Consider the following 14,660-nt stretch of genomic DNA (forward strand, 5'->3'; position numbering starts at 1 on the left):
GTGTTGGCAGCTCTATTTAGACTGTGGCATATCAGTGCGTCTTATTTTCAGACGAAGCTCCAAGGCAACAGTAAAAATCCCACTCAGTATCTTGTTATATAAACAATAGCTCTGCCCAACCTTCTACTGTAGCTGTTCAAAATATGGGCACAAAAGTTGATTTTAATTTTACTTTGCTTAGTGCTGTTTTCACCACTTTGAAAATCTTGATAAGCACCGAAGTGCTCTGAGCATGTGGAAAGGCCTGGGGAAGGTCAGTACGGTGTACAATAACACATAATAAACAAATTAACTTCTCTCCTGCACGAAGTGTGAACAGTCATGACAGAAAAAACAGTGCTTTCTTTTGAGGCTGACCTGGTTTTCAAGAAGTAGGAATGAAGGTTAGGGAAGGGAGGTATGACAAAGAGAGAAAAAAAAATGGAGAGAAAGGAGGAAAGGGTAGGAGAGAGAGAGATTGAGAACACAGTTACACACTCCTTGCTTTCATTCCTGGCTCCCATGGACACAGCCGAGAAGGAGCACTGTGGGCCCCTCTAGGGACAGGCTAGAAGCTGGCAGGCTTCTTTTACCCACAGAGCTATTTAGAGCTCTGGCCTCTCCAGCAGGGATTGGTGCCATGGCCCAAGGAGCTAGCATTCCTGACCAGGGGAGGTAGGGAGGGACGAAGAGAGCTTTCAAGTGTATTTAACATTCTCCTCGCAGCCCTCTCTAACGGTCTCCCTCCATCCTTTCTCCAAACACCAGACTCCTAAGTTTACTGAAGAAAAATAAGCTCATTAATCAAGACTCAGCCTGACATAGCAAAAGAAACAAGACATAGTCTCACGGTGAAAACTCTGGATTTGGAGGTAAGTTCTACTGGCCCTGTTCTTTAATAAAAGTTTAGTCTATACTTTAGACTCTAAAACAAGTGCCTTAAAATGTATTTCTTTCCCATGTCCTGATCTTATCTTCCTTTTTAATGTTAAGCTTTTTTTCTGTATTATAATCACCAAACCTCGGCCGAGTGCGGTGGCTCATGCCTGTAATCCCAGCACTTTGGGAGGCTGAGGCAGGCAGATCACGAGGTCAGGAGTTTGAGACCAGCCTGGCCAATATGGTGAAACCCCACCTCAACTAGAAATATAAAAAGTTAGCCAGGCGTGGTGGTGCAGGCCTGTAGTCCCAGCTACAAGGGAGGTTGAGGCAGGAGAATCGGTTGAACCCAGGAGGTAGAGGTTGCAGTGAGCTGAGATCATGCCACTGCACTCCAGCCTGGGCAACAGAGTGAGACTCTGTCTCAAAAAAAAAAAATATCACCAAACCTTTTATTGACAGCAATCTGTTTATATTCTGAGCACATGTTGTGCTCTTAGCTCTGAGAAAAGTATTATAGAGACTCAAAGGAGAGAAAAATGTGTCCCTACTTAGTGCTACTTAGAGGAGAAAGAAGTAGGTGTGGGCTTAGACATCAGGGTACATGGAGGGAGGAGAGCATCTAAAGTCTGAGAAGATGGGTGAGGACGAGAAGAGGAGCTTTCACCCAATCTAAGCAGCTTCCCCGGTGTTGCCCAGACTACTCATCGTGGATGCTGTTCTACTTTATAATCAGGATACCCCAATCTTCCACTTTTCGAGAAAGCCCCTTGAGAGTAGGAACCGTGTCTCATTCACCATTACTCTTAGCTTTTAGCATAGCACCTGGCATACAGTAGGATTACAGGCTGAATGAACCTACGCATATGTGAATTAACGAACTGGCAGGGTGTGGGAAGGAATGGCCGTGTCCTAAGTTCCTAAATCCTCTCCAGACCTCTGAGCAGTCTCTTTGGGAGCCTTTAAGAAACAGTAAAAGAGGCTTTTCTTATTGGGTGAATAATGCCTTATATATGTAGACTGCCTTTTTTTTTTTTTTTTCCAAAGAGTTGTTCTTACACTTCTCACTTGATCTTCATGGAAATCTGACTGGGAGCTGTATTGGGGGAGCCTATTGTATTGTATCACTATTTTAATGACAGGGAGGCTGAGGCTCAGAGGAATGACTACCCTCAATCCTTCTGTGTTACTCTGGAAACTCATTTAACAATAGTGTGATTTCATCTGACTAGGCACCTCTGGTTTCAGAAATACACAGGTTCTACCACTGATCTCTGATTAAAAGCCGGGGTCAGTATCCCAATCTTCCATTTATCAGGTTATTTGTGATACCTTATTGTCTCTAGACCATAAAGAAGATGGAGAGGCACATGGTCAGGGGACAATTGTATAAGCATTTTGATTTGGAGAGGAAGAATGCCAAGCAGGCTGAAGCCAGACTGGACCAAAGGCTGCAGAGACTAAAGGATATTTGCCTCTACCATGTGAAATTGCTGACCTGGGAGCAGAGGCAGCTCCAAAAAGAACTGCAGAGGTTGCAGCAAGGTAAGACTTTCAGGACTGGGGAGGAGGATGCCCCAGAGGCATAGCAGGGCAGCAGGCCCATCACTCCGCTGAGGCCCTTTCAGGGCCCTGAGTGCCAAGACAGCAAGAGCTTTTGATCACAGCCAGGACTTTAGGCTGCCTAACCTTCCTTGTCCCTCCCCTGTCAATTACATAGCTCCCCGCAGCAGCCTACTCATAAGCCTTCTTGAGCTAACATTTCTCAGGCTTCCAGTCACTGCCATCTTTCAAGTTAGCTCTTTTTTGCTTAAATCCTTCGTTTTCTACTTTTAAATTTTATTTTTCATTTTGCTTTTCTTTCATTATCTGGGCTGATTTGGTTTCACCCCTTTTTAAATATCTGATCTTTCTCTTTTGGATCTAACAACAATTTATTCAGCAGTTACTCATGTGCAAGTCACTGTCCTAGCCCATTTTATGAAAGTTAAAAAAGAAAAAGAAAAGAAAAAAAAAATTTCTCTGGAATTAGTACCTCAGCTTCCTCCAATGTAAAATAAAAGTATTTCCTATTTTATGAAGTTATTTGAGGATTCAGTGAGCACTCGGAATAGTACCAAAACATAAAGTAAGTGCTATACAAGTGCCCACTCTTATCAATTAAAAATTGTTACACAAGTGAAACCCTTCTACTGTCTTTGTTGAAAATTGTCACAGTTGTACAGTCTGTAGAAACTAGTTCTCCTTTGTTCATCATTAAAATAATTATATTTTAATATTACTTAAAAATTCAGCACAGGAAAGAAATATCTCGGCTCTTGAAGACTACATCCTTTCTTACTGAAGGCGAGTGCCAGAACTCAGGAGTCTGAAATGGACAGAGCATGTTCAAGAGGAAGGTCAGGTGCTGTAAACGAACATAAAATATTTCAGGTCAACACAGCTTATACATGACATAAAGGCCAAGAGTAACAGCCAAATGTCTAGGCTGGGAATTCTTTCTAACCTCCAGCTTTGGGTTTGAAAGATACTCTGAGTAACTAACTGAAGTCCTCTGCTTTCAATTTCCCTGTCTGCAATAAATGGTTAAACCAACCTAGAATGAGAGCTCACATACTGGAAAAGGGTCTTAGAAGCCATTTAGTTGATTCCCACTCTTATTCAAAAAGGACACTGAAGATCAGATGCCTACTCTCAGGAGGGTATACAAAAGGCCAGGCCCTAGTAAGTGGCTGTCCTGGCTGAGTGTTGGGTTGGAAAGAGTATGAATCAGGAGGCAGAAAACTTTGATTCAGGTGCTTCTGCCTCCATGTCCTTTGGGAAGTCATATTCTCTCTAAGCCTCAGACTTCTTGACAGTAAAATCAGGGATACAGGAAGGAAGCAATATGTATTAAGTCTCAATATTTCTTAGGCACTGTGCTAGGCAATAGTTTTCCATGATTCATTTAAATGGAATTGTTATTGAGATTCAATGATATGCCAGTGAGTGGATTATTTAAGATGCATGCTGCCAGTCCTTTGAGTCAGCAGGTTAGAAATTAGGCTTAAAAATCCACATTTTTAACTGAGATGATACTAAGGTAGATTATTCTGGGACAGCTGTATTTCAGACCAGACTTTGCAAAACAGCTACTCAGGTAGAGTCTGGAATGCAAATATGAAAAACCATGGTCTCTGCCCTCAAGGTGCTCATATTTAAATTGGACAGTAGTTCCGCTTATAAAAAATGATGATCAAAACTGCTAATTGAGTTCTTCACAAAGTAGGGCAGGAACATAAAAAGGTTCCTGTGTCTATCAAAGGAATTTAGCTAAGATTTCCCAAAAGACACAGTATGTGAGCAGAATCTTAGAGGAGGAGGAAAATGGGGGAAAGGGCGGGAAGTTTGTCAGGAGGACGTATGGAATGGGGCCACTCCCAGCAGAAGGAATAGTATGTATAAAGGCGCATACATGAGCACTGCTTGCCTCAAATAGCTCAGTACTGCAGGCATGTGACATGGAAGTGGGGAAGAGGAGGTGTAGGTGCAGTTTTCAGAGACAACACAAAATTGCCAATGTCTCCAATCCAATCCAATCATGAATGGCTTCACAGGTCTTGCAAAAGAGTTGAGAGTTCACCCTGTAGGGTTTGAGACTGGTGAAAATTACATGCTCAAATGTTAAAAAGATAATTCTGGATGCAAAGTTTAAGGTAAAATAGACCTCAGACTATAGTCAGAGTAGACCTGATAGAATTACAAAGTTCAGGCCATGGTTTCAAGGCCTAAACTAGGGCATTGGTCAGGTGAAGAAAATGAGAAGATGAGCATCTCAAGATATTTAGAGAGTAGAATTGTCGGAGCTTTAAGACTAAATATATATCCAAGGGTAAAGAAAACCAGAATCAAAAGTATATTACCCGGCACAAAGTAGGCGCTCAAACGAGCTTGTCAAATCTGGTAACTGGGTGGGCAGAAGTACCATGCCTTCACAGAGAGAACATTGGAGAAACATCAAGTTTCAGAGAAAAGATATGTTCATTTTTGAACCTATTGGCCCCATAGGTCTAAATTTCAGAAAACAGATCTTGCTGGGAGAAGTAGCTCAAAATCCCTCAATTTATATGGAATAGGTGAAGTTCTCACATGGAAGAAACCCCCACAAAAGACCCCAAGGAGACAACAAAGGAAGAAAGGCTCACAAAGAACTCTTCCTTGCTCTGATCACTTCACAAAGAAGTGATCATATGAAAGAATATTGGGAGTCAATGTGAATTCTGGGTTCCCTATCTGGTCACATTCCCTCTGCTTAGTGCCTACTAACCGAACTGTAGATTTAAAGAGTTCTCTCCCATTAGAGCAAAACTAGTCCAAGACTTTCAACTCTAAATAACCAATTCATGAGATGTCTTAAAAACTGATTGAGTTCTCCATAGCAGCTATGACTGCAAGATGCTAAAACATCAACTCAACAAGTGAAAAGTCCACTTAGTCACAGCTGGCAGTTGCAAACTCACAGGTGGGTAGGAGGTCACATAATTGTGGTGAAGGAGACAATCCACTCACACCCAGTCATTTTGTTTTTGAAAACATTGTGCTTGCCAAGTAAAATGTTCAAAGGAAACCTCCAGGGGCTTAGCTGGTTTAAACCTCTGATCTTAGTGTTTCTAAATCCTCTTTAACATATACTATGCAAACACTGGAAAACTGCTTTAAATTTTCCATTTCCATCTATCACACCAGATCAACCTAATGTGTAATATACACCAAGGTTTATACACATTGGTTCTCTGAAAGCCCAGTTTGCAGAATTATTTTTCTTCTTCTTATATTAGTTTTCTAGGGCTGCCATAAAAAAGAACTATAAACCGGGTGCCTTAAACAACAAAAATTTATTGCCTTACAATTCTAGAGTCTAGAAGTTCAAAATCAATATGTCAGACATGCTGGTTCCTTCTGAAAATTGTGAGGGCAGGCTCTGTTTCAGGCCTCTCTCCTTGGCTTACAGATGGCTGTCTTCTCCCTGTGTCTCTTAGTGCTCTCCCTGTGTGTGTCTGTGTGTTGTAAGTTCCTTTCCTTATAAGGACACTGGTAATATAGGATTAGTACCCACCCTAATGACCTCATTTTAATTTGATTTTCTCTGTAAAGACCTTATCTCCAAATAAGGTCCCACCCTAAGGTACTGGGGGTTAGGACTTGAACATAAAAAATTTAAGGACACAATCCAACTCATAACACTTCTTAATTAACTCAAAGCAGAAACCATGAAGAAAAAGTTCTCCTCTTATTTGGGGAATGGATTTCAGAAGAGACCAGAAGATGTTCTCATGTTCTCACCACAGGGAAGGCAGAAGCACAGAGCCCCACAGGCTAAGAAAATGAGGTAAGAAATGGATTACTAAACCCATGGGTATGACATTAAGTCCCTCTTCCCAACTGACCTCTTTAAACTGTTTTCCTGAAGAAATGCTCCGTTCCACTTCTTAAGTGAGACATTTTCCCTGCATTGTTACTACTCAGTTTCACCCTCCACCCCATTCCCACCTATATTACCTTGGCTGATACTGAAGGGGGCCACATTCTAATAAGTTGAAAGGTCTAAAGAAGAGCCTTTTTATTGGTTTTCAGAGATCTTTCTTTTATCTCCTTTCTCAGAGCATTGGCAACCCGTATGGCCCAAGACACATGCAAAAGCAAGTCCCAGGTGCCTCCTTCACATGATGCTGGCCTCAAAGACCCCATGAAGAGCAAAAAGCAGCCACTCTCTCAAAATAACAGAACTGTCTGCTTCGTAAAAGAGCAACCACAAGCCCAAGAGAAAGATTCTGTGAATCCATCTAAGGACGTAGACTCCAGCAAGGGCATCTCTGTTCCATGCCAAAATCAAGAGGTTTCCACCAACACCATAGAACAAGGTCCTAGTTCCAGCCCAGCTAGTGATAGTGGAATGGCACGTGCTGATGAGACCAGATCAAAAGATGTTGCTCTAAAGCCAGATGGGAGCACTGGAAAACAAATTCCCCCAAAACACATGGAATGTGCAGGAAGCTTCGAAGGCGAGTTCACAAAGCCAACCTTCTTAGAGTTGCTTTCAAAGGCCAGAAATGCCCATTATCTCCGGCACAGGGTCCCCCCTGAGTCTGAGAGGTTGCTTAGCATTGGAGAGATATTTGGGCATGGGGAATCCTCATCATCCAGGGCAGGAAAGGAGTGTGAAAACAGGGTGCCTTCTAAGTTTCTTCCTCTCTAACCGTTTAACATAGCCTGACAATAACATATGCCATTATTGCTAAGGAAATGTGTTCCTCAAATGACTATATTAAGCAATACAGAGAAAAACAAACAAACATAATTGAATTACAATTTTATTTTAAACTCCCTATTATTTTCTGGGAATATAATATTTCTTGAATGATCAATGCTAATATATGAAAAAGGAGAGGAGGAATGAATCTTCTGAAAATATTTTAAGATATGTTTATGATGTCATCAAAAATATGAATATATATTGATGACTGGACTTGGGAAAACAGTAACAGTCTTGCTTTCAGGGACTTCCTGTTTCCTCTAGGAGATTCTCATGGTGCCACCTGCTGGCAAAACGGCATAGCTATTCTCTCTGTTTTAGTTTGATATATAGTAGTGGTAGGAATAGGAATGTGATTGTAAATAGGTACTGTAACATGGTCTATAAAGAAAATCCGCTCTTTAACCACACCCACGTGCTCTCTTTGGAAGCCCTTTCCTTCTTTCCTTTATTTACAGATAGCTCCATTTTAGTTTTCACCTTCCCACTTTCAACCTGCTCATATCAAATTTTTTGAATCCTATTGAAAGAATAATGGACAATCTTTTCCCTCTCGTATCTTCTAGAATCAAAGGATTTAAAAAACCTTTAATCATCTCCCAACATGCTGTCAAATGCATAGCAGACTCTATCAAAATGATTTCACTGTAAAATGAGAGGTACTAACATTGTTAACAAGCTATTGTTTCAAGTATGCCTCTATGTCTTGGGCTACACTGTAAAAGAATCGATTAGATTTTGTTTCCCATCCAACAGATCCAAATATCACTCTAAAAATAAGTAGTATCATAAGTCATTAGAAAATAATAGCTTTTTGTTAATGCGTTTTAAACTTACTGTCTACCTAATGAAGTATAGAATAAAATCGTCACCACTTTTTATCTATACTGACTCTATCAGGAAAACCATCTTGCCCCGTAGGTCTCAAAGAAGTCATGCCTCTATGGTGGGTAAATTCAAATCTTCAGCCCAATAACAAACTTTAATTCCAGAAGAATAAACTTGAGGGCCTATTTCATATCTGGCATCAATAGTTGATGTAACCCAGCCTGGGATATTTTGATGAAACAAGATTATTTAGCTCAGAAATGATAAAGGACCCCAACCTACTAATATTACAAAGGGCCTGAAATGAAGATTAATTCATATTTAATTTATAGTTCATTAAATATAAATTTGAAGTATATTTAATTTGAAAACATTTCATTTAATTCAGATTTAGAATTCCTTGTGTTTAAAAATAGTAATTCCTAATGGCTCCTATTTTTCAGTACCTCCCCCTATCCTGACACATTCCACACAGCATGCCAACTGATCCTCAAAACAATGCTGCAAAATAGTTTTCTTTGCAAAATAGTTTTCTTTATCCCCATTTTACAGATAAGGAAATTGAGGGAAGAGTGGTGGCAACTTGCTAATAGATGGCAGACTAGCATTTGATCTCTCTTCTACTCAATTTCCTTGCTCATGCTCTTTCATTACACCATACTACCACCTATCTGAAAACAAAAACTTAGATCAAACATTTGAGAGTCAGTTTCATCAGCCCAGCCTCTGGCCTTCAATGGGGAGACAATACTTTATAGTGAAAGGAACACAAGAAATCTGCTTCCTCCAACATTTTCTTCCATGAAGCAAAGCAACAGAGGAAGGCAGGCCATAAGTGACAGAACTGATTGATTCACGAAAACTTAATTTATTTGCACCAGCCATGCCTGGGCCAACAGGAATAGGCATACAACAATTAGAGAACCCCTTTGTAAACTGTGCAAGCTCTTTCCTAAAAGTTCTTTCTTCTTGTCTTCTACGCAAGGCTTGCCTACCGTCATCACAATTCTCCCTCAAGGCTGAGTCCTGAGTGAATGGTTTGTCACTGCTAAGTGGGTCTTTTCACTGTACTAGCTCTCACAGCGGGAAGGGGCCATCACAAGGCAGGAGGGAGCCAACTTCAGCCCAGGTCTCTGTTCCAGGTCCACCTCAATCCTGCCATCTGCAGAAGTGAACATTCTGCATGTTCCTCCTTGCTATCTTGCTTGTGTCTTCATATACATCTGACAGACCCAGATCTGTCTGCACTTCTAAAATCAATATTTTAGTACATCCTGTTTTAAATAATATTCCATGCATCGCCAAAAAATTATACATTTAAAAATCTTCTAACCACCTAGATTTTATCTTCTTATCATTTAGTCTAATACATTTGCCTTCTTCGATACAATGGATGTAATACTCTCATTAGTACAACTTAACTCAATCAAAGAGAACGCTGCTGCATGGAACCTTTCTTGTGTAACTCATTAAATTCTAAAGAACAGTTTAAATCCTTAATCGTCACGTGGCACACGGTGCTCTAGGATGGCTTCCTCTTGACCAGTCCATGGCCACTTTACTTATACCAGTGGTTCTCAGCTAGGAGCAAATGTGCCCCCTGCCCCCAGAAAACATCTAGCACTGTCCAGAGAGATTTCTGGTTGTCATAACTGAGGTGAGGGGGCTGCCACTGGAGTCTAGTAGGTAGGGACCATAAATTCTATAATACATGGGGCAGCCCTCAAAAACAAAGAATTAACAAGCCTGAAACATCAATAGCACCAAGATTGGAAACTCCACCCTGTGCCATTACATTAAATATTCACAGAACCTTCTGAGACAGAAAATCAGGGAGATACTTGCTGCCATTTTACAGATAAAGAAATTGAGGCTCATGATAAGTAAAATAGCTTTCTCCATACCAGAATGTGGATGAGGAACAAAGACCAGGATACTCTTTTCCCATACTCTCCTCTCAAAGAAGATGGGGAATAGCGTGTGTCCCATGGCTCCTGCCCTCGTTTTCAGTTAAGAAATGCTTTCAACCCTACAAATACAAATCTTTAACATTCAAATTAGTAATACATGGTTAAAAGGGAAAATTTATACTTCAATTTTGAGGAAACATTTTTTATTACATTCATTCATTCATTCATTCATTCATTCAGAGATGTACTGGGGACAGATGATCCCTTCCCCATTTCCTCCCCCATGAGGAAGAAGGGGCTTTTGACTTGTTGCCTTAACTCATCCAATGGGAAAAGATTCCATTTCTCACCTAGAGGCAGAGACAGCTGGAAACTCCCAGAAGTAGAGGCTCAGTCTCTCACCCAGGGTCCCCAGGTTCTGGAGGCTACTGAAGAGCACCCTGAAGGGTGTCACAATCCTCAGTGTTGGGGGAAAGTTGGGTAAGTTTTTACCAGGAACACTGGAGGGACCACCTCCTCTCAGGGTGAAATGAGCCTTGAAGGAAGGACAGAGGGAATCAAGCTTGGGCAAGTGTTTTGCCCTCACACCAAGAGTACCAGGGAAGCAGAGGGTACCAGTCCAAACAGATGTCAGCAGCTCTACCTCACCAATGACAGCCAGAATAGCAAGCAACCACTGAAAAAAAAAAAAAAAAAAAAAAAAAAATGGAGAGGAGCCAGAGGTGTGTGGACCATTGCGTGAACCAACTCATTCCCTCACCTCCATCCACACCTACTGGGTCAGGCATTCAGGCACTGAAGACAGAATAAGGGAGAGCGGGCAGCCAGGTCCTCCTTTTCTGCCTGAGGCCACTGCAGTAGAACAGAAGTTCCACGGGTTTAAGAAAGACTTTAAACTGGACGAGAACCATAAATAATAATAACCTAAATGCAGTTAAATGAATATCTACCGGAAATAAAACTTTTAAAACAGAAGTGCATGGAAGTTATCAGATCAGACTGAAATAATATTAAGCAAAGTTGGTTATAGTTACTAGGGGTAAGAAAAGATAACCATTCCATGTTTACACCTCACCAAACTGAGATTTCTCAACCTAACCTATATAAAGATGCATTGCACTGAATTACACTGACTATAAGAAGTACAGGTCTTTGGCCGGGCGCGGTGGCTCACGCCTGTAATCCCAGCACTTTGGGAGGCCGAGGCGGGCGGATCACGAAGTCAGGAAATCGAGACCACGGTGAAACCCTGTCTCTACTAAAAATACAAAAAATTAGCCAGGCGTGGTGGCGGGCACCTGTAGTCCCAGCTACTCGGGAGGCTGAGGCAGGAGAATGGCGTGAACGCGAGAGGCGGAGCTTGCAGTGAGCCGAGATTGCGCCACTGCACTCCAGCCTGGGTAACAGAGCAAGACTCCATCTCAAAAAAAAAAAAAAAAAAAAAAACAGATCTTTATTATATGGTCCTCATCTCAAATGTGGCTTGGGGCATGTGTGGCCCCCTTAAGATTTATAGGAAAAAAAATGTTTTACATAATTAGGCATAACGCAAACTATACCCTAACTTTTCCACCTTCCCACCACTATTTTGAATATGTTACTGCTATATGTCCTAAGAGTAGGCATCATTAAAAATTGTAAATGAAATTTAATGTAATTAGTTAAATTATTTTGAACTACTCAAGTTTAATCCCATTGAACTGGTTGCATGAAACTGGGCAATGAGGAAACCTTCCCGGTAAAAGGAAAATACATATAAATACACATACAAAGACCCCAAATACACATAGCACATTTTGGTTAGAATCAAACTGAATACTCGCATGGACCCTCTCAACTCAAAATTATTAATAAAAATTAATCTTAGTTTAAAAAGGAGTGATAAAATGTATACATGCTGTATATAAAGATGTTTATGCAATTCACTACTGGAAAAATTTTTGAACACTCTTGCTGAGGACTATTAGTTCATAGTGAGGTGGAAGAAATGAGACAAACAGCATAGACCAAGTGTTCAAAACTAAAGGACAAGAGCTAGGACTGCCAAACCAAGTGACCGATCCAGCTGTGGAGAGAGAAACAGAAAGTGAGCAAGCGTCTGCCTGCATCACTGAGACTTTAGCCTACTTCCCTCCTGGCTTCCCCTGGAGCTCCAGCAAGTAGGATAGTATGAGCAGAATAATAGTGATGCTAGTAATTATTTTGATATTATTAAATGAAAGAGCAGATATAATTTTACAGAAGAGGTAGAAGAATTCATATTTGAATGATGTTTTTTCTTAGAGGATTTTCCCCTCATTTTCCTTAGGGAGTACACACTCACACAGACACTCAGACCCACAACACTCTTTTTAAAAATGGCCATAAAAAGAAGGTGCCCCACAAGGACTCGGATGGTAGTTCACTACAAGCGCTCATACCCGCAGTATGCTAGCTATCAGTATGCTGGTGGGAGGTGATCATGTTTCAGGGAACTAAGGGTGAATGGCAGCCCTAACACACTTTTTTAAGTCCCAGCAAATTTTGTTAAAAACATTTGGCAGTGTCTTTATCCAGGTCCATCTGAAAAATACAAGCAAAATGAAGTATAAGTTGGTGTGATGGTTAATATTAAGCATCAACTTGACTGGATTAAAGGATTCGAAGTATCAATCCTGGGTGTGTCTGGGAGGGTGTTGCCAAAGGAGATTAACATTTGAGTCAGTGGGCTGGGAAGGCAGACCAACCCTTAATCAGGGTGGGCACCATCTATTCAGCTGCCAGCACAGCTAGAGTATAAAGCAGTCAGAAAAATGTGAAAAGACATAGCACATTTTGGTTAGAATCAAACTGAATAGACTGGCCCAGCCTCCCAGCCTACATCTTTCCCCCGTGCTGGAGGCTTCCAGTCCTCAAACATCCGACTCCAAGTTGTTCAGGTTTGGGACTCGGACCGGCTCTCCTTGCTCCTCAGCTTGCAGATAACCTATTGTGGGATTTTGTGATCGTGTAAGTTAATACTTAATAAACTCCCCTATATACATATATTATGGGGATATATACATATATACAGAAACACATATATGTATATCCTATTAGTTCTGTCCCTCTAGATAATCCTGACTAATACAGTTGGGTCCCAAAATAAAGAAAAATAAAATTAATTCAGTTTGGACTAAAAATGACATTTGGCATAGTCTATAGGAAGAGAATTAAAAATCTAGACAGAAAGAGATCAGCAAGATAAGGCAATTCTAGGAATCACAGGGAACTTAAGAACATGTTATCACGTGGTTCTAACTCCATCCCTTACCAAACCAAGTGGGACTTCTCTTAAACAGAAAAGCTGGCAGGTCTGAGCTTTGCTGCCCCCGAATATCTTTGTTTCTGCAGCAGAAGCACTAACAACTGGTGTCATGACCAAATAGAAAAAAAAAAAAAGTCCCTAATACAGGTTTTAATACCAAGCCTTGACAGGGACCCCAATTCTAAAATCAAGACTTTTCCTTAATTGTCCCAGCAGCAATAAGGTGAGAAGCTTTTTCTCATAACAACTGATTCCCAAGAGTCCTTCTTTCATTATTGAAAACCTATACAGACTTTCCTTTTGCCTCATAGCTAACTCTCCAGGGATGGAAAATAATTCACACTCAAGAGAATGTACTTTGGCTAAGGGTAATCGAAATCCCTAGGTGGAAAGTTCTACAGCTTACCCATACTTTGCCATTTAATCCTAAATATCACTAAAAAAATTAACAAAACTTTACTTAGTAACAGAAATAACTATCTTATTTATACTAGTCGTTTTGGGGTTTTTCCATAGGATATTGGAACTGGTGGAATTTTGGGGGTTAACCAGCTTAACCCCAGTTCAAAGGTATGAAGTGACTTCTTCAAAACAAACCAAAATGAACACACTTTCCCACCAAAGAATATTAGTTTAGAATTGAACGTTTGTTCACCCTGTGTAAACCAATGCTGCCCCCTAGTGGCGAAGGTGGCAAATTCAAGCAAGTCATCTTGAGGGCCAGGAAATTAGTAATTAGGCTAATATAATTTCCCAAAGAGTATTGCAAAAGATCTTGTTAGGTGCTGTCAGAAAAAAAGGACTCTGGGTTAAAATAAATTTGGAGAAACCTGGGTTAAACAATGAAAACAAATTTCTCTATGAGACTTCTCTAAGCCTTTAATATGCTAATGTCACTGTGACTGTCAAGGGGGAAATCACACCACACTGAATTCCCCCAAATAATATGACCATGAAAACTTTGTCCATAAATCATCTCCAGGGACTATTACAATCCACAAAGCACACGTTAGAAACACTTTCCTGGAATGAAAAATAGGTTAAGAGAGGCTTTTTATCTTTTACAGGTCAAATAGTCATCAAAGACCTCATAAATTCCAGAGGGCAATAGCAGGAATGACATTTTCCTTAGAAGATATTTTTCTCCATTTTTCTTACAGGTATTCCCACATATACATGACATACACCTGTTCACAAGTGCACACATACACACACAAACATTGCCGCACCCTCACTCAAAAATATTGTTAGAATTAAATGGAAATGTTAAGAAACTGGAGAAATATCTGTGGCTGTTTTGGCTGGTTCATCTGTGTTACATGTGTTCTCGGGGGTAGTCTTTGCTTCATTTTACAGGTAAGAAATCTGAAGCTTAAAGATTTTGAACTTCAGAAGTCCAGCAAGATCCTAAACAGGCAGCAAGTACTGAGCTGGGGACCAAGCCTATTTCTGTCTAGCTCCAAGGACCCTGTTCTCCCCACTACAT

At 40.7% G+C, this 14,660-nt stretch overlaps 1 protein-coding gene across 2 annotated transcripts; it reads left to right on the top strand.

Annotated features, from left to right (window-relative positions):
* The first annotated feature begins 608 nt into the window (after positions 1-608).
* Positions 609-8,035, top strand: CCDC190 (coiled-coil domain containing 190). 2 transcript variants are annotated; one of them, XM_055112207.2, is made up of 4 exons: positions 609-851; positions 2,205-2,403; positions 6,100-6,226; positions 6,499-8,035. In XM_055112207.2, exons 2-4 carry the CDS (start codon positions 2,217-2,219, stop codon positions 7,091-7,093), a joined length of 909 nt encoding a protein of 302 aa, XP_054968182.1. In that variant the 5' UTR covers positions 609-851; positions 2,205-2,216; the 3' UTR covers positions 7,094-8,035. The 2 variants fall into 2 exon arrangements, with proteins under 2 accessions (XP_054968182.1, XP_008976491.1); XM_008978243.4 differs by having other exon boundaries at positions 611-851; positions 6,103-6,226.
* The last annotated feature ends 6,625 nt before the right edge of the window (positions 8,036-14,660 follow it).

The sequence above is a fragment of the Pan paniscus genome, chromosome 1, assembly GCF_029289425.2.
Source record: "Pan paniscus chromosome 1, NHGRI_mPanPan1-v2.0_pri, whole genome shotgun sequence".
NCBI classification, from domain to species: Eukaryota; Metazoa; Chordata; class Mammalia; order Primates; family Hominidae; genus Pan; species Pan paniscus.

Bases quoted from the DNA above. Each gene is read 5' to 3' on its own strand.
- CCDC190 (XM_055112207.2), top strand. From the start codon at position 2,217: ATGGAGAGGCACATGGTCAGGGGACAATTGTATAAGCATTTTGATTTG. The intron at 2,404-6,099 runs GTAAGACTTTCA...ATTAACTCAAAG, and splicing joins ACTGCAGAGGTTGCAGCAAG to CAGAAACCATGAAGAAAAAG. The intron at 6,227-6,498 runs GTAAGAAATGGA...CTCCTTTCTCAG, and splicing joins CCACAGGCTAAGAAAATGAG to AGCATTGGCAACCCGTATGG.